Genomic DNA, 20,340 nt, shown 5'->3' with positions numbered 1-20,340 from the left:
GACACATACAAATTCCCTGGGTCCCGGAAAGGTGAGAAATGTTCACGGTCCGCAAGAGAACCTAGTTTCAAAGTGCAAACAGTGAGAATGACCCCAGCAAAGCCCTCTCTTCTTCCAGCATAACCGCAGTCCAAATGCACTATTACCTCTATACAACACGAGGGAACAATCCAGCAGCCCTATTATACTATTCAGCAGTTTGTTTTTTTTTTTAATGGCATGAATATCTACAAGAAAATATTGAAAAATCAATATCGTTCTAATAGGCTGGAAAAGAATTTATGGGAGGTTCTCAACTTGAGAACGTGTTATGTTTCAAATGCTTGTATGTGAGCCAGACGTTTGAAAATACATTTTCCATGGAAGTGGTATTATAGAGACTGGTGAAACTCTCCGTCTTTACAAACTTGTATAAACCAGGATGCACGGCTTTGCGGTACTCTCATTAATTGCTGAACGTCACTCACAGCACTGCTTCTCTGGAACACTGAATTCTAAGTTTTAATTTAGTTTAGTTTAGTTTAGGATGCTCAGGTTTGACCTCCTTTGCCCCTCTCCAGATGGAGCAGGTGAGTAGAAAAAAACACTAGGTTTAGGGGGAAGGGTGGACAGAGCCAAGCAGGGTAAGATAATGCTGCCCACATGTATGTGCATAAAACACCTTGTTTTAGGTCAATCTCCCCTTAAATGTTCTGAACTGGGGCCAAAGACAAAGTTCATTTAATAAATGCCCAAGGGGGCGCCGGGGTAGTTCACTCTGCCTTCGGCTCAGGTCGTCATCTTGGGGTCCTGGGGTCGAGCCCCGCATTGAGCTCCCTGTTCAGCAGGGGAGTCTGCTTCTCCCTTTCCCTCTGCCCCTCCCCCTGCTCGTGCTTGCTCTCTCTCTCTCTCTCTCTCTCTCAAATAAACAAAACCTTTTAAAAAATAAATAAATGCCCAAGAAGAGAGATGACAAAAGGTCTAGAAAGATGAATAGAGACCACAGTTGACCTTGAAGAGCTCAACCAGTGGTGAGGAATGGCAGACAAACAGCAAGCACTCAATAAGTGCAACAAAGAAGATATGAACAAGGGTCCTGGGAACCTAGAGGAGAGGAGGCCTGGCCTGGATAACCCGAGGAAGGCTTCAGAGAAAGAGATAACGGTTGAGCTGAGACTTGACAGACATGTGGGATGCTGTCACCTGAGGCTCTCCACTTCGCCCTGTGTATACAGGTTTGTTCTTAAGCAGGATATTTTAAGAAATAACATGTTAATCAAAGTGAAAGTCTTCCCCCAAAGGCCAAACACGGTAACCTAACCTTTTTCTACTCACTGGCAGCTGTGAATGGTACACAGCGAAAATCAAATATCAGTTTTAATTGGCTGCAGAGAATAAAAAGTTATCTCACTCAAAAAACTTAAAAAAAGAAGAAGAAAAAAAAATTAAGGTAATTTAGAATTTTAAAAAGTTTCTTCTGGCAAATGACCTGTGGGCTCGCTCTGAATTCCCCTCCATCCCAACATAACCCCCGGTAGGTCTGCCTTACCTTACAGAAGACATGGTTCTGAAAAGTTGGATATGAAGAAATCTTGAATATATTAAGTCATTTAAAAATCCAGAAGGGGAACTGGTTAATCAAAGAAACCACACAACGAATGTATTCCCATGAAATCAAAATCTTTTAATAACATGAACACTTCCCCTTGATTTATTACATTAAAAAAAAATTTATATACCGTTTACAGTTTTTGTAAAGTGGCAGAGTGGTAGTTAATACCATGATGATGCTACATAGTTGCACTCTGTATTGAAGAAGTATCATAAAAATCTCATGGCACATTACAAATACTTGGTGAGAAGTAGTGTAGTATCCTCTTTGAAGAACAGAGAGAGGGCCCCCAGGTTTACCGCACCACCCCTTTCCTGCCTCGATGGTACCCACACTGGTATCTCAGGATTTCTCAAGGGCTACCCCACCCATGCCGCTGCCATATGCCATCAGTCACCAGACCTCACTGTGGCGTGAAGACCACAGGGCTTGTGGACAATGACTACCTCGGCAAGACAAAACCCAGAGGCCTCCAACTACGGAAAGTGGCTGCCAAACCACCCTGGGCTGCCCCCACTCCTGACTGCCCAGCCCAGCCTGGACAGCCTGCTCGCAGGCCCTGCCCTGAGGCTGGATCATGCCTGGCTATCGGCCCCACCATGCTTTCCCACGGGTGCCTCCGAGACCCCAGCGTGGGGCACACCTTGTCTCCCTGACCCGAACAGGTATTGGTCCTCAAACCCACAGAAACATGATCCCAGCCACCTCACCTTCTGCTCCGTTTTCGTATTTTCGATACACTATTTTCTATTCCTTTGCAAAATCTAACCACTGGGATCCAATCCAAAGTTGCAGTGCTCGCTCCCCTAATAATTTTCCGAGTCCCCTCTGCTGTCAGCAGGGGCTGCTGCCTCCCAGGGCGCCTCCTGGTTTCCGGGGAAGCCTCGGGTGCACAAGCGCGGGCGCCGTCCTCTGAAGCTACAAGGCGGCCGAGTGGGTCTCCTGCAGGTTCTCCTCCAGCTTCAGCCCGAGGTTGTCGATCCCGATGCCGGTGACGGGCGGCACGCTGCTTCCTGCGGGCTCCGCCGTGCGCGTCGGGGTAGAGCAGTACAGAATGAAGCCCACCATGATGACGGAGAAGGACAGGATGTAGAGCCCGGAGAACTAGGAGGAGAACAGGCGATGGTTGTGGTCTCTGGCAAACACATGCTGACTGCTACCCCCTTGCCCGCCACGCTTTGAGGGTTAGCTTCTCGTAATCTTTGTTTCTGGAAGCTTCCAAAGAGATTCCAACGCCCCCAAACCCTCCGGTGCACGTACTGTGAACGCACGGGCTTGGGCAACACCTGCCACAGGAGCCAAGAGGATCCTTGGGTCTCTAGGAAATGGAGCTTCTGCCTTTCTGTGTGATACGCCCAGCTGGACTTCCACCTTGCAGCCAGCCCCACTTCGTGGGGAGCATCAAAGGTCAGCATGGATACCATCCATGAGCGAGCCAATGTCAGACCCTAAGCACCGTTTATAATACTGCTCTGAAGCAGAGAAACACTGGACCGAAGATAAGTGTGGACATACAGATATGACATGTTCTCCACACCCTTCGTGTACCCTAATGCAATGAAATCCAGTTTGTTAAAATGTAATAAATTATCTTCTTTCGGGAGACGAGGGTTACACGATCAGATTTACGGTGGACTTAGCAGATAAGGTCTTTAGAGCTCAAAAGACGTCATTTTTTCGGAAAAGTCTCAAACCCGAAGAGGTCAGCGGTGTAAAGTGCAGTGGGACAGGCACGGGGCATGGAGCCCTGTGGGAGGCGAGTCCCGCCCTCTCGCCTCCCAGAAGGACTGACGGTCGCAAGAGCGCACTCTGACAGACACACCACAAGGATGCATGGAGCTCCTGGGGACCTTCTCCAGCCCACCCCCTTGTTTAGGAAAACCACCACCCAGAGCAAAATGCAGTGTAGACAAGACACTAATTCATTGTGTATTATTACTGAAAACAGCATTCTGACACATGCCCAAAGCTTAAATAAATAATATTATGCAGTCTGTATATTTGCTCTTATTTGAATCAAGGATCCATACAAAAGTTCAAGTATTAAGGGAATTAATATTTGTTTTTAACAGCATGAAAGATAAAACACAGAAAGAAAAGAGCTGAAGACTGACCAAGAGTGATGTGGTAAATTTTAAGGAAACTATGTAGCATAATGAATGTGTAATTAAATGCCTAGGATCATTTCTTTTTTCTTGGAACAAGCAAACTCAAATTTATGAACAGTCCTGCTAACCTGATTTTAAAGTTAAGAACAGAGCATGCTGGGGCACTTGGTGGCTCAGTCAGTTAAGCGTCTGATGTCTGCTCAGGTCATGATCTCGGGGTTAGGGAATCGAGCCGTGCGTAGGGCTCCCCACTCAGCAGGGAGTGTCCCTCTCCATCTCCCTCTGCCCTTCCCACCACTCGTACTCTCTCTCTCTCAGATAAATAAAATCTTAAAAAAAAAAAAGAACAGAGCATGATATTTTGTTCAAGCCAATAAATATTTTTAAATTCATTTAGATTTCATAGTATGTCCCCAAAGAGTTCTAATGCCTAAAAAGAGTTCTAAGAAGAAGATGACAAAGAAAAACAGTAAGAAAACACAACAGGGGCGCCTGGGTGGCTCAGTCGTTAAGCGTCTGCCTTCGGCTCAGGTCATGATCCCGGGGTCCTGGGATCGAGCCCCGCATCGGGCTCCCTGCTCAGCCAGGAGCCTGCTTCTCCCTCTTCCACTCCCCCTGCTTGTGTTCCCTCTCTAGCTGTCTCTCTCTCTGGGTCAAATAAATAAATCTTTAAAAAAAAAAGAAAAGAAAAGAAAACACAACAGGTTGAGAAAGGAGATGAGAGGGAGAGAGAGAAGAAAAAACCAGATACACTCCCTAAAGTAGAAGGAGAAACTAAACAGGGTTTTGAAATGAGTATTATGTACGTGCTGGTCATCTCCAGCTCTGAGCTTCTGTGAGTCTTCTGGTTTTTAAATGTATAGAAGAAAAAGTATCTTGTTCCTCTTAAGAAGCAGGTGATAAAATGGAGTCACTCCCTTAGAAGGGAGAGACTCTGAGGGAATGAGGTAAGTTTCCTGAATTAGAGGCTCTTACCTTTACCTTTCTTTTCTTTTTCTTTTTTTTTTTAATTCTGCCTTTTGTGTCTGGATCTATATTGGAAGTTTCTTGCGGCTACTCTGGTCAGTAAGTATTTACTCAAGATCAATTCCAGAGGAGGCAGAGTCTGACAATGAGGAGTGCAGAAATTTTTAAAATTCTTTCAACTGTCGATTTTAAAAAGCAGAGCCAAAGTTATTTAAGAAACTCCAATTTTAAGAATTGGTGGTATATTGGGCTTATAATTCTGTCTTTAAAAACTGCTTCTAAAATGCTAGGTATCAGGGGCCTGGGTGGCTCAGTCAGTTAAGTGTCTGCCTTCAGTTCAGGTCATGTTCCCAGGGTCCTGGGATCGAGTCCACGTCGGGCTCCCTGTCCCATAGGGAGCCCGCTTCTCCCTCTGCCTCCCTCTCTCTCTCTCCCTCTCTGTCTCTCATGAATAAATAAAATCTTTTTTAAAAATTAAAAAAATAAAATAAAATGCTAGGTATCTTCTTTAAGCTCTGAATGCTTTTCCACCTCTGTAATTTACTCTGAAGATCACAGCAGACCCGCTCTTTGCTCTACAAGTCTTGAAACGGCTTTTGAACAAAAACAATCAAATCTGATCTGGGTTAAGAGTGAACCACTAGACATGCAGGGACAAAGAAACATAGAGCAAAAGAACGGAGAAGGAATTTGACGTTCACATGCTCTAATTTTGAGAATAGCAGTTTAAAGTTATGTGGTCAAAAAAATGACATACAAAAAGGCTTTTTCATGTTAAAGTGAAGAGCAGTTAAAGAGCAAATATCTACATGAAGGGAGCTTATAATAGGTGGCGGCAGGTGTATTTTTAAAGCTTTTCTTTCTTTAACCTTACTTCCTCCTTCCCACTTAGATACTATTTTACTTAGAAGAAGTTAAACTACTAAAGCTAAATCAATGTACTTGGTTTAAAAAGAAAAACGCACAGGTGAGTGGGGTCGTATGTTAACACAGATAACCTATAACCACTAAGCTTAACCACAGAATAGAAACACCATCACCCCCTAGTGGCGGCCATGTGAAATGCAAGCACAGCACCACAACTCACTTGTAAGGCTCACTTTATAGCCCTTGGCAACTGGTCTCATTAAAAATCAATCAATCAATCAATCTAGGCGTGTCAGATCACTTCTCTGGTTCACTCTGACATTTGTTACTTTTTAATGATGCAACCAAAAAGCTATAAATACTCCTTCGGTCTAAGTTCAGGAATAGCTTAACCAGCAAGTTTGTAAAGATAACACCCAGTTCCTCTCATATGTAACACAGCAAGGCAAAATGGTTTACGTTTTTTTGTTTTTTTTTTTAATTTTTTTTTATTGTTTGGTTTACGCTTCTTAAGCAGAAATTTCTGAGACCCCACTGAACGAGGCATTGTGAATTCATGGCCAATTCCTGGGAACAGTGTAAATCAGTGCCAAGCAATTTCTGCCTGGATACAAAATTTTACAAGGACAAAGAAATGTCCCCAAACGAAACTAAAATTATCAAGCAACAGCCAACATTCTCGCTATTTGTAAGAAATGTAGTTGCTGTCCCCAAATGAAACTAAAATTATCAAGCAACAGCCAACATTCTTGCTATTTGTTCAAATAACTGGGATAGCAAACTCGTCGACAAGCATTTACCGAAGGTATACTAAAGAAAGATGGACTTCCAATGCAGCAGTTCTCAAGGGGCGCTCCCAAGACCTTGAGGGTCCCCAAGACCTTTACAGAAGTCTGGAGCATCAAAACTCTTATAATACAAACATGATGCTATTTGCCTGGAGTGCAGACTGTCCAATGAGATTCTTGCCAAAAAAAGATGAGGTTTTATTTTTGGATCTAAACTAGTAAAGACACCCAGGACTTCTTGTAGACCAAGCAAGTGTTCATCTTTGCACATGATCTATTTGCTTACCTTATAGCCAAACAGAAAGAGTCCAAAGAAAAGACTGTAGAGGTCAGCTGTCAGGATGCCCAAGTTTACAGAGGTGGCACTGGTGACTTTGATCACGAGTGGCATGAAGCTGTACAGGCAAAACATACAGAGGGCAAACGCCACAAACAGCAGGGCTACGGAGAAGCAAAGTGGAATATCTAACATTACAGGAAGAAATCAGAAGGCAAAGACGCTTTTAAGGCTTGGCTGCCATAATCAATTCCCTGATCCTTTCACACACTCTCTGCAGAGCCACTTGCTAATGCTCAGCATTGCAAATGAGACACAGAAAGCTCACAGCAAATAATAATAATAATAATAATAACAACAAGATACGACACAGAGTAAGGACTTCAAAATCGCAACAGGGTGTTAGATCGTGAAGGCCACAGGGACTTGCTCATGGTATGACTGGTTCAACAGCTCTCGCCGCCCGCCTCATCTGCCCACCCCAGAGAACGTGATGCTGTGATAAAAGGTCAATAAAAGAAGAATCACTATGAAGAAAAATCACCCATCATCTTTTGTTTGCTTTTATCTGGTTCATTGGTTGGACATGATTTGTGTCACTGGATTCAGAATACAGTGTTTTTAGTCATCAAAGGCAGGTAGCTGTTCAGTCCATTATCTTGTGCTCATCTCATTAAATTCAGCGCTCTCAGAAAGCACAGTACAACCATCCTCTTCGGGACAGAACTGGTCATGTGGGTGCTCACCATTTAGTTTTGCGACCACTCCTTCAATCCCACCTCCATACTCAATGTACACCCACTCATACCCACTCACATTCACGCACACTCACACTCTGGCAATCCAAGTTATTTAATTGAATTAAATTATCCAAGCACAGCATATGAACTTCCATGACATTTTATGGGCTATTTTTAACTTCTTTCCATCCATCATTAAATAAGGTTGGAGGAGTCTTTCTTAACTGTTCCACCACTGTTTTCTACATTATTTATTTGTGCAGATGCCCAAGAATATCAGGTGAGAGTCATAATGGAAGGTGGTGGGTGATTATACACCCTCAGAATGTTCGGGTTAATGTTTCACAAATTACATCAAGCAGACAACCTTCACATTAGGTTTGAGGATTCGTGATACAGATCTAGTTGGAAGGGAGTGTGACCAAAGGTCAGTCTTGTTCAGAATTCCTAGTAAAGAAAAGCTATTCCTGAAGGTAAAGATTAAGAATTAACTCCTGTGAAGATTCATTTACGAGTTCTCAGGGAAAACTCAATGTAAACCCTGGAGCTCTCTGAGTATCAAATTACTCTGTGATTTTACAAAAATGCTTAAATACTACTTATATGAAGTATTTATTTCTCGACATGTGTTTCTGTCACTTAGAGGAAAGGATACTGACCAAAAACGGATGACCATTTTATGTACATACCAATCTTCCAGTCCCACTGGATGCCGGCAATATCCTTGTATTCCACAATCAATCTAAGATTAAAACAAGAGCTCAGAGAGAGATCCACATACTCATTTTCACTAGTTTATAAGCATTTTAGTTGCTATATTTCAGCTAAGATGAGGAATTACATTGCTTCTTAAATTTTTCTTAGGGTATAAAAATAAGTATCTTTAATATAAATGACAACAAATGAAACCCAAAGGAGCCCATAAACATGCTTGACGCCTTTCAAGGCACTTTTCAGATAATAGCCAACATGACATTATGTTTTCCATTTGAATAGGGAGTTCATATTTTCTGGAAGTAACTGAAAAATAAAGTTTGTATGGTAATGCCTCTACCACATTGTAAGCAGAAATCATAAGCATCACGTACATATAAGAAAATGAGGCATAATTCTTGATATTTCAAGAATCTTCTAATAGTTAGCAAGTCACTGATTTCAAATGGGAATCTGGGCCAAATCAACAATGAATATTAGTAGCTGGAAAGTAATCATGTACCATATACGTGCTTATTTTGTTTTTAAGGGAGATTTTAGACTCTTACAGCTGTATGCCGCTGATAATTGTTCCAAATAAGCCCACCATCCCTAAAAACTCCTGTCTGCTCAGCTTCTTCACAACATATTCTTCACACACGTTAGAAACAGCATAGAGGGAAGCCCCAAGAAGGACCAAGATGTCACCAATCAGGACGTCACTCCCTGTAGGAAAACAAGACACAAAGAGGTACACGGTGTTAAGACAGGGGACCCTTTCTAGCTTGCTTCCAGGAGTATATCTGGTTCACATTCATTTAAATAAGATCTTACAGAAGGAGAAACCCTGGTTTCTAGAAGTTTAAGGACTCTTATTCCTCTCACTTTATGGCACAATTCTGCTGTGATTTTTCATATTTTCACCCCTCGGGAGATGACGCAACTGGAAGATGGGTAACATAAGGCCTTAGGAAATGATTCTATGACAAAGAAATTAATGGAATTCATGGAAGGGAATTAACTAAAAACTACAGGGAAAGAAGCTAGGTAGTCAAGTTCATCTTCCCTCAATCCAAGGACACAGTGAAGTCACCTGCAGACTGGGCGAATTCAGAGGCCATATTTAGATTTTATAGCATCCATTGTCTGAACTTTGGCCCAAAGAATGTCCAAGTGTTCTCATCCAGAGAGCGACTGAAAAAGAGGTCGGTCATGCAGTGGACATGAAGTTTCCTTCTGATAAAAAGCCAAGAATCTACAAGTTTTTCCAGTAACTAATCCGAATGGATGGGCCAAAAGAGGATTATTGCAAATATTTAAAGAAACTTCTCTCTCATGAGACAAAACTATTTAGTGTGACAAAAAGAAGCAAGGGCCATGGGCGGGCAGGGACACAAAGCACGCTTGGCGGAAGGGGTCCCAATAGCAGAAGCAAGTAAATCTGAAAATAAAACGTAAAAGACAGTTTAGCCAAGACACGCTTTCCGTCTTTTCCCACAGAGCTTTGCAATACAGAAGCGAAAACATAAGTGACACTTTTTTTCTGTGAGCGAAGCAAACAAGGACCATAGTCTCACCTGAACTGTCTTCCCTCCCCGCCAGGATGTCTGCACCGACCATTGTTCCCACACCCAACAGACATACAGCCACAGCGACGAAGTGGATCACTCTGTATCTTGCATAAAGAATAAACCACGAGAGGGCCATCAACACAGGGATCCCAAAGCAGTCCAGAAGCTGCAAGGAAAGAGACACAAACGGCGTAAGCCATCTGTCCTCAGCTATACGACGGGTAAAGAATCCTCGGAGTCCGCGTTTACTCCTGCCCGCCCTGAACATCGCGACGGCGGTTTACCGGGATGACCTGGATTTACGTTTACCTGGATTGACTTGAATCTTCACAACCCTGTGAGACCGAAACCACAGTTCCCATTTTACATATGAGGAAAACCACAGTTCCCATTTTATGTAAGAGAACAAGACAGACACAGCCCAGCCCTTAGCAGCATCCGGAAGGCTAGCCAGACATAGAATAAATAGTCACAAGCAGATATGTAGGTGTCATTGGGCTAATAAGCACTACCAAGTACAGGAGATTGTCACAAAGCCAAAAGACGCCATCTCCCTGACAAAGTGTCCAACCCCACCCTAGCTCACAGAGTCCTCTTGCTCATCTTCATCGAATATTCCTCCATCACCTGCTGATCGTGGGTCCAAAAAATACTTCCTCCACCCCCAATATTGTCAGGCTAAAAGGCAGTGCTAAAATCACAGCAAATTCAAAATCACTTGGAAGATAAAGGGGAAAAAAATGGAGATTTTATTCCCTCAACTCTTGAATTCACAAATGTTGTGAGGTGCATTCAAGGATAAAAAATATATTCTGTATAGTAATAATATTCCCGAACCTGCTTTATTGCTCCTCCCGTTCTTTTTTTAACCTTGTCTCGGATGCTCTCTGTGTCTGTCTCGTTTTGGACAAGGCAGGCCCCTAAATCTCCTGCAGCCTGTCGAGCCCGTCACGGCTGCTGACTGATGGCCCTCCACCGCGGTGTCACTGCTGGGGGCCGGCGCGCCGGGCGCAGGGACGGGCACCTTGCCTCGTTATTCATTCCAGCTACACGGCTCTAATCCCCTAAGTGCTTTACTGAGCCTGCCTGAATGACAAACCATGACACGATGCCAAGGCTAACAGCCCGTCCCGGAAGACGCCGGCGGAATCAGCCATAATGACTTAACAAAGTCTGAACGATGTTCCTTAAACAGAAAAAGTTTAAAAAAAAAAAAAGGTCACTCTCAAAAGTCTCACAGGAGACTCCCTCTCCTTCAATTGTGTCTTAAAATCAGACTTAAATTTATTCTATCTGGGGGGTGCCTGGGTGGCTCAGTCGGTTAAGCATCCGCCTTCGCCTCAGGTCCTGGGATCGAGCCCCACATCGGGCTCCCTGCTGTCTGCTTCTCCCTCTGCCCGCTGCCCCCCCCGTTTGTGTTCCCTCTCTTGCTCTCTCTCTCTCTCTCTGTCAAATAAATAAATAAAATCTTGTAAAATTTTTATTCTATTTTTAACAATTTTTGGTGGGCAATGAGTGGCCATCTAAGGGAGCTGCCTATGTAGTCCTGCCACTGACCAGCAGCGTGCTCCCCAGCCGGTCCCCCTTGGTGTCACAACATGAAACGAAGAGATCAGACCACATGATCTCACAGGCCCCTTCCTACCATAAAGTTCCACGACTTCTCATCTGCTATCTAGCACACTGCCCATCGATCTACATCGACTCTCCTCCTCACGGTGCACTCTTGGTGATGAATGTCTTCTCCTTGATGTGTTCAGTCCCAAGAGCCTCCCTATTTAATTTAATCTTTAAAAACTATTGTTCACCCACAGTCGGCAAGGTGTGAAGTCAGACCCCCGGGTGGTGGAGGCACAGATACAAAACTGAGTTAGGCTTTGTTAGAAATACTTTATTAGAGATGGAGCAGAGAGGAGAAAGTGAGATTGAAGGAGGCCTTAGAGAATGGAGGACAGGGGCTTCAAACAGCAGCGTGTTCTAGAAAGAACAGAGCAGCCCAATGGAGGAGAAACTGGCTGTGGGTGGGGAAGGAAAAGCAACAGCAGTGGGGTAAAGCGGGAGGACACACGGCTAGAAACCTAGTCCAAGGGGCGCCGACGGCCACGTCCTGAGCTTCATGTAAACCACTCCATCAGTGGTCTGCTATTCCAGAATCTCTGAAGGAGTCCTTAAGCGGGAGGTTCAGAGACGCCCAGGGCCCAACTTCCATCCTTCCACCCACACTGCAGATTTACTCAAGTAGAGAATCAGCTGGAAGAGTCTCAGGAAGAGTCCCCAACCACTGCAGCAGGGAGCTTAACTGCTAGATGCCCTTTTTATAGACTCCTTGCGAGGACCAGAAGCACGTAACTTTTGATAACCAAATGCTTGGGTTTTTCTAAGAGGCTAGAATGAAAGAAATTGTTTTCAGTAGTCTAAGGCATAAGCTTCAGTCAAAGACACAACTGTAAGTTTTTTTGCTTAGCTGTGTTTAGACCTTGTACCAAGTGAAAACTGGTCATTATCGGTCGTCCGCAACCAAAGTTTCTGGGAATTATAATCAAGTAATTAAATTGTGTATGAGGAGGGTAGAACGTGACTAGAAAAATGGCATCTTCTACATATGTATATGCTTATTACCCAGAGCTAAAAGCACACTTGATCTTATTTGTGATGAACTTGATCCTTTAGGTAACTCCTGGTTTTAACAGTTTTTTTTTTAAGATTTTATTTATTTATTTGTCAGAGAGAGAGAGAGAACACAAGCAGGAGGAGAGACTGAGGGAGAAGCAGGCTCCTTGCTGAGCAGGGAGCCCAATGCGGGACTCGATCCCAGGACCCAGAGATCATGACCTGAGCTGAAGGCAGACGCTTAACCAAATGAGCCACCCAGGCGCCCCTAACTCCTGGTTTTAATTTTTATGAATGCTGGGTTTTCTATGTGCCTCCTGTGATATCTGTCTTAACCCATATTTCCCCAAACCAAAGGTCTGCTGAAGACAATGCTTAGCATGATTAGCGCGATGATACAGAAGAGAAAATATTTAATATGAGGCATTCAGATAATAGTAGCATTTAATGTATATTCACACTGGAAAAGTACTGAATTGTCATCAGTCTTTATGTCTTCCAAGTGAAGTAAGTCTAATTACACTTTAAGTCTTCCAGAGATGAAATAAGGACACCACGGTTTTATATAGTGAGAAAACTGATGCATCAAAAAATTACAAATTTCAGGGCGCCTGGGTGGCTCAGTCAGTGAAGGGTCTGCCTTCGGCTCAGGTCATGATCCCAGGGTCCTGGGATCGAGCCCCGCGTCAGGCTCCCTGCTCGGCGGGGAGCCTGCTTCTCCCTCTGCTCCTCACCCTGGCTCGTGTTCTCTTTCTCTCTCACTCTCTCTCTCAAATAAATAAATAAAAATCTTTAAAAAAAAGTTACAAATTTATTAAACCGTGAAGACTAAACCTGGCACCGAGGTCTCTCACTTTCACCTTCCTTCATGAAACATTTTCTTGTTAGCAGTGGAGAGTCACTGTCATGATACAGCCCACAGTTTGCTAAAACATCAAGACAACTGAATCAGTCTTCCTCAACACCTAGTTAAAAAGTACTGTTCTGCAGGAACATTTTTCTTTCAATCCAGCAAGAATAAACCTAAAAAAGGAATAGTGATATCAGTTTTACCTCTGGCTACCCAAGGTGCTTAATCTCTACCCCAGATGTCTACAGGGTTCTTTCCAGGGACTCCAACAGTTCCTTTTGTCTTGAATATCTACTTTACTAGCAAACCTCCAACTTTTCTGTAGCACAAAAGTATATTCACTTTATATGCCATCTTTAAACAAACTTAAAAAAGAACTCTTGTCAACATCACAACATCAATTGCCAACTAAATATTTATGCTTATTTTGGTAGTAACTGTTCTATTCTGTAACAGCATTGGCAGTTTGGGAACTGATTAACTTGTATACATTTTCACTGATTCCAGGAAATTTTACTCATTAGCACACATGCCCCACGAAGAAATAGATAGCATCCACCTGTATTTAGGTTTTCTGCCAGTGAACAGCTTTTCCATAAAATTTGGTTAGCACATATGGGCTCAGATTCTTCTCTGGAAGCTGAAAAATCCACACAGGTGAGAGGAGGCCCCCTTACCTGGACACTGGTTAGAGTGGTGTACTGGTATGCTCGGACGATCAGGTAATTAGCTTCCACGTCTGCTAACCCAAGTAGGATGTACTTCCACCATTTTCTCTTCAAGATGGATAAAAGGTTATCGCTCCCTGGTTCAAAGAAATCTGGGTTGGTACATGTTACTTGAAAATGATGCTAGGCATATCAGTTTAGAGATTAAGGAGTCAAAGCAAAGGTTTACTTTGTCTTTTGAATGTGGTCCCTCCTAATCTCCATTACTCAGAACCAAAATGCCTACAATAGCTCAGCAAGTGTCAGATTTTTTTCTACTATGAAACCCAAGCTAAGATGTCAACATAGACCAAGGATTTAAAGAATACACCAGAGAGAAAGTAAGTAGGAGAAAAGTGGTTAAATTTCATTTCCTACTGTAACAGAAATATAATAACCAGGTATGGGTTTGGATGTTGCCATTCCTGACAAGCTACAGATTATCCTATAAAAATCAAATGTTTTCTTATGGATCCAAGGGTTATTTAACCTCTGCACATGGTCATTCTTTTGGAAGAAATGTGCTTTCAAGACAAAATTAACTCAGTGATAAGTCTGAAAAAAAGATTTGGTGGCATCACTGAAGAAACACCTTTTATCCCCCAAATTCTACTTATTCAAGTTAACTGCAATTCACTTCTTTGGAGAATGTAGTAGACAGGAGATACATAATTAGCACATATACGAGAAGGCTTTATGGTAAAAATAACCTGCAAGTGAGAATCATAACCAAATAATTATCATTAAAACCCAATTAGGAGGAACATCCTGAAAACACAAAGTTAGTCTCCCTCAACGTCTGACAGAGCATGGCAGGCACCCACCAACCATCCCTCGGGGGGACCTCACTGATGTACTTATGAGTCACACTGACTTCCTAAAGGCTAATGTTTACAAAGGAGCATCCAGAGCTATTAACCATGTACCCAATTCTATTTCCAACTCCTAAAGTTCTTACCAAATTTGGTACTTTCCCCTTAAGATGTTTTCCCCTCTCCCACAACTGGTTTCCACTTTCTTTCAAAAACAAGTCACTTATCCCGACACCAGATACCATTGGGCATTAAGGTTCATATTACATGAGGATTTGCAAACACCAGTGATTTCATTATGCAGCTCAAAACGATGAAAATGGAAGCACTGCCCCCTCCCAATCAGTTTGGGTTACCCATAGTCCTCACGTTTCTGAGTTCAATCTCATTTCATTTGTTTTTAAAAGTCATGCTCTCCTCTTGTGGGAAGGACGTTTGTCATGACCAGCAGCCCCTAATGCGGGGTGGCGCTGAGAGCATGAGCTCGGCGGCAGGCTGGCTGAGTCGGAATCCGTCTCCACCAATTCCTACCTACATGACTCACGGCCCATTACCTACATGTTGCACGCCTCAGTTTCCTCATCTGCAAAGTGGGGGTAACAGTAATATCCAACTGCTTCATTGGGAGCATTCAGTGAGCTAACACATCACCAAAGTGAGTTAAGCAATTAAAATGATGCCTAGCACAGAAATGTCAGCCAGAATTTAGCTCTTCCCATTTTCTGTGTAGCTAGCTACAAAACATATTTCTATAATGACTCTAAAACAACTTCACCCAGGCGTCTGGGTGGCTCAGTCAGCTAAGCCTCCGACCCTTGGTTCTGGCTCATGTTGTGATCTCAGGGTCGTGAGATCCAGCCCTGCATCACGCTCCACATTCAGCAGGGAGTTTGCCTGAGATTTTCTCCCTCTGCCCCTCCCCCTGCTTGCACGCACACACTTGCTCTCTCTATATATAATAAATAAATAAATCTTAAAAAAAAAAACAAACCAGCCAGTGATAAAGATGTTAATTCCTTGCCAATTCCTTGCCTTTGTCTCTCTCATGACATACACTTGATCTACATGTAACCAGTGCTCCATTTAATGTTCTCCATTTGGCTGGAAATATGTATTTTGGAGAGTGAGGCTCTTTTTAAGGGTTTTTAATACTGTCTCTTAAATCAACCACAGGAGAAAAAAATAAAACCTAACTCATAATGGCGTTTACACTTCTTTTTATATTTTTGTTTTTCAATTTTATTTTTTTAAAGCAATCTCTACTCCCAAAATGGGGCTCGAACTCATGACCCCGAGGTCAAGAGTCCCGTGCTGAGCCATCCAGGCACCCCAGCAATTTTTTTATTTTTTGACAACTTCTACTGGGACAGTTTGGTGCTCCCTGTTTTAATCAACAATTTCTGAGAATTATACATAAATCTCCATACATTTTCGTAGCATTCAGGGGTGTCACAGTTTTCCAATAACTTCTATGAAAAATCGTTTCCCGTTCTTGGTTTTACCTCACGTTTTATTTTTTTAATATCCAGAAGCCAAACATTTTTATGAAGGTAATTTGTCGAAAGGGTCATCCTCACATTTGACCGACCTGATTGAAACGTCAGCATCACTGTATAAAACAGAAACAGCAGGCAGTAGTTGATAAAGCTCTGAAGCATGGGGGTGTTCACTCTGTATTCTTCTGCTAGGTACTGGCTGGTGACGGCTGTCCCACATATACACAAGGACAGCATCTGACCCAGGGCAACTGTCTTCAAGATATGCCTGGGAAATAAAGGAGAAGATCAGAACGACTCGCAAGTTATTCCTTACACACACACACACACACACACACACACACACAGGCTCAACACAAAGAAATATTCTAATCATTCTAGGTGGTTCTTTATTTCACTTTATTGCTTACTTCATATGCACAAAAATTAAAGTTTTGTATTTTGAGAGACTATATCTTTACTCCCTCACATTTCTGATTTTCCCCCTCCTTCCCACAAAAAGACATATTCCCCACTTCCCTGACCATATAGAGATCGTTTTGATTACTAAGCTTTGTCATATACTATTTGAAGTGTGTGTGTGTGTGTGTGTGTTTTTAAACACAACTTTAACTTTAGTTTTAAATTCTTCCTATGCATTAAATGTTTACCATTTTCTCAACCTTTCACTCGCCCAGAGACTTGATTTCTTCAACTAGAAGCAATGGCTTTCAAGGTTGCCTCCATGTTTGAATCTTGGAGACTTTTTAAAGGTTTTATTTTTTATTTATCTGAGAGAGAGAGAGAGAGCATGCACACACGAGTGGGGAGAGGGGCAGAGAGAGACTCTCAAGCAGACGCCCCACTGAGTGCAGAGCCTGTTGCGGGTTCCATCCCACGACCCTGAGATCATGACCTGAGTCGAAATCAAGAGCCTGACACTGACCGACTGAGCCCCCCAGGCGCCCCTGAACCACGGAGATTGTGAACGCCAACGTTCAGCGGCACCCGGACCGACTGCATCGTTGTCCCTAGCAGTGGGTTCCAGGCATCGGTGATGTTCCAAGCTCCCTGGGTGATTCCAATGTGCAGCCAAGACTCTGAATCACTGCTCTAGAGGCTGGCACTTTGGATCCACAGAAGAATAAGACCCAGACTCTGCCTTTTGGCATCTAAAAAAAAGAGACATCTGAACAACCAACGAAAGCCACGTCAGTAAGTGGAAAGCAGAGGATGACATGAAAGATGCCATGTGGGTAGAATGCACAGAACCCAGCAGCCTGTTAAACCTCAGGGGGAAGTGTTGAAAATGATCTCTGGGTTTCTTTTTTTTTTAATATTTTTTTTATTTATTTGAGAGAGAGAGGGAGAGAGAGCACAAGTGAGCACAGGGTGGGGATGAAAAGAGGGAGAGGGAGAGAGAATCTCGAGCAGACTCTGGGCTGAGCACAGAGCCGGCCACTCGATCCCACAACCCTGAGACCATGACCTGAGCCCAAACCAAGAGTCGGACGCTCAACCAAGCCACCCAGGCGCCCCGACCTCTGGGTTTCTAGAGAAGATGACTGGACAGATACGAGGCTGCTGAGCAGGTCAGGGAATACAGGACGAGAAGAGGTTTGGGCAAGGGGAGGGTCATGAGTTCAATTTGAGAGCAGCAGACATTGAGAGGGCTGTATTGCTGGAGGAAAAACAGTAAGAGGTTTCACAGGAGGACTCTAAGAAGGCCCCTGGTGAGTCTCTGCTTCCTGGCATTTTTGCCCCATGCGATCTCCTCTTGAGTGTGCACAGGATCTGTGACTTACTTCTAACCAGTGGAATACAGTACAAGTAATGGGATGTCATTTCCATGAATACATTCCCTAAGGTTATCACTTCCATCTTGCAAGTCAACTCTCCTCTTCCCCGCTGGCCCCCATGAAACAAGCTTGTACAGAGAGACCCACGTGGAAAGGAACTGAAGGTGCCTCTGGCTAAACCCCAGCAAGGAACTGAGAACATCCGCCCACCGGTCGGCAAGGAAATGAATCTTGCGAACATCAGCGTGAGCCTGGAAGCAGATCCCTGCCCACTGGAGGCTGCAGCTGGGTCCCCAGCCCTGGCAGACACCATGACTACAGCCTTGTGAGGCCCCGAAGCACAGGGCAGAGAGATGCCTGTTCTACAACAACTGAGTCTTATTTTAAGTCTCTACGTTTGCGGTGATTTGTTACCCAGTACTAGATAACCAAGTTGAAACTCTGGACTTCAGAAAGTTAGACCCCATCTGTTTTCTCTCCACTACACATCCAGGGCCTGGAACTTTGCTGTCACTCAGTAAGTATTTGTTGAATCAATGTAAACAGATAAAGAAATGATCCTATATGCCCAAATATATGGTAACTCCAAACATAAGACACTTATCTAGTTTCCCAGTGAAGTGCAAGAGTCAGAGAAAGACTAGAAATTATGCGAGTGCCGTGATACAGAAGCTAAGAGTGGAAAAACTTTTTTAAAAGGAAGAGATCATCAATATGATAGTGTCAAAAACTACAGAGAGAAGGGGTGGCATTATGCCTAAAGGGACATAGTTGGACTGGGAAGCTGGAAGTCGCTCATACCTTTGAAGAAAGCTTTCGACTAGTGGGAATGCCTAACGTCAGATTCCAGCGGGTGGGGTGAGTAGACTATGAGCCAGCGAGTGCCCCAAGCATAAATCACTGTTTTTTTTTAAAAAATGATGAAAAGGAGAACAGAGATAAGGAAAGAGTGTGAAGAACAAGCAGCAGTGTTGAAGACAGGTTTATTATTATTTATTATTATTATCATCTTGTTAAAGGATCAAGGAAGTTTAAACATATCTGGGAGATGAGCAGAAGGCAGTATGAGTGAAAACTTGAAGACTGACAAAAAAGAAACTGAAAAGAGATTATAAAGACAGCTCCTGGAAGGATCAGGGATCAGGACTAAGAACATCGCCACTTTTGTTTAAAATGTTCTCTATATAAATCCTTCCAGAGTTGCTCTAAGCGAAGTAGAAAATACCAAAACTGCAGAAGACAAAGAATATCTGTTCTAAGAGTTTACAATGTATTTTTTTCCTCTGGAATGTTCAAAAAGGGGAAGTTTCCTGGGTGAGTCAACCCTAACTAAACACACTTGGAGAGCCTTTGCCATGTGTCAGGACAAGAAGATAAAAACTGAGGGGCACCTGGGTGGCTCAGTCATTTAAGTGTCCAACTTGATTTCGGCTCAGGTCATGATCTCAGGGTCATGGATTGAGCCCCATATCCAGCTCCACACTGGGCATGGAGCCTGCTTAAGATTCTCTCCCTCTCCCTCTGCTCCTCCCACTGTTTGCACATGTGCTCTCTCGTGCTCACTCTCTCTCTCTAATTAAAAAAAAAAAAAACCTGAATGGTCACTCTCTGTGCCTCAGAGGTTCAGAGTCTACTGGGGATAAAGAGGCAAGTAAACTAGGAATTAGGACAAAGCAAATGCTATAATGGGCTGGCTTACAAAACTTCAAGAGTTCACCAGACAAACACAGCAAGGAAAGGCATTCTAAGCAGAAGGAACAGCATACACTAAGGCACAGAGCCCTAAAACAATACGGCACATTCAGGGATTTCAAGTGGGTTGGTGTACCTGCAAAGAAGGTGAGAGAGGAAAATGGCAGCAGATGAGGATGGGAAGAGTCCACACAAGCCAGATCAAGAAGGGCCTTGGATATAATGCTCTAAAGTTGGCTTCTTATCTTGCTGGTGGTGAGATCACTGAAATCTTCTGAATAGGAGGGAGTAAAGTGACTAGTACATCAGTAACTGACGTCACAGCACATAGCACCAAAACCTTACCCTTAATGCCTAACATGAAAACCAATTAGAGAGGAAAGTTGACAGAGAGCAGAGTCTAGAATAATACCCAGTTTTCTAGATCAGACAACTGGATAGATCACAATATGGTTAATAAGTTCCCAAAGGCAGCAGGAAAAGGCACATCTTTTTGTTGTTGTGAGATGGTCAAGGAAAAATATCCAGTAAGCAGTTTAGAGCTGGGAAAAAGGACTGGTTTGCAGAATCAAAAGCATAGAGATGGTAACTGAAGTTGGAACATAAATGATACTAAGACACATACGTAAAAAAACAAAAAGAGGGTAAAAAAAAAAAAAAAAAAAGAAACACTCTGGGAAACAGCAGGACAAACGGGCCAGAGGAAGAAGAGGAATTAGAGATAGGGATGAAGAGGCATGGCCAGAGGGAGAGAACAAGGAAGGAAGAACATTCTGGAAGCAGGAGAAGATAGC

General features: G+C 43.3%; 1 protein-coding gene across 1 annotated transcript in view; it reads right to left on the bottom strand.

Annotated features, from left to right (window-relative positions):
* Positions 1-1,642: 1,642 nt before the first annotated feature.
* SLC35F2 (solute carrier family 35 member F2) overlaps positions 1,643-20,340 on the bottom strand; it is a 53,190-nt gene continuing 34,492 nt past the window's right edge. Inside the window, exons 2-8 of the mRNA XM_036067861.2 lie at positions 16,169-16,344; positions 13,739-13,866; positions 9,608-9,767; positions 8,600-8,756; positions 8,027-8,079; positions 6,607-6,761; positions 1,643-2,695 (exon numbers count right to left, since the gene is read on the bottom strand). Of these exons, the coding sequence (XP_035923754.1) occupies positions 2,510-2,695; positions 6,607-6,761; positions 8,027-8,079; positions 8,600-8,756; positions 9,608-9,767; positions 13,739-13,866; positions 16,169-16,344 (1,015 nt within the window). The 3' untranslated portion in view covers positions 1,643-2,509. The remainder of the gene's footprint in view (positions 2,696-6,606; positions 6,762-8,026; positions 8,080-8,599; positions 8,757-9,607; positions 9,768-13,738; positions 13,867-16,168; positions 16,345-20,340) is intronic.

This window comes from Halichoerus grypus, chromosome 11 (genome assembly GCF_964656455.1).
Source record: "Halichoerus grypus chromosome 11, mHalGry1.hap1.1, whole genome shotgun sequence".
Classification (NCBI taxonomy): Eukaryota; Metazoa; Chordata; class Mammalia; order Carnivora; family Phocidae; genus Halichoerus; species Halichoerus grypus.
This window is presented reverse-complemented; position numbering and strand designations above follow the sequence as displayed.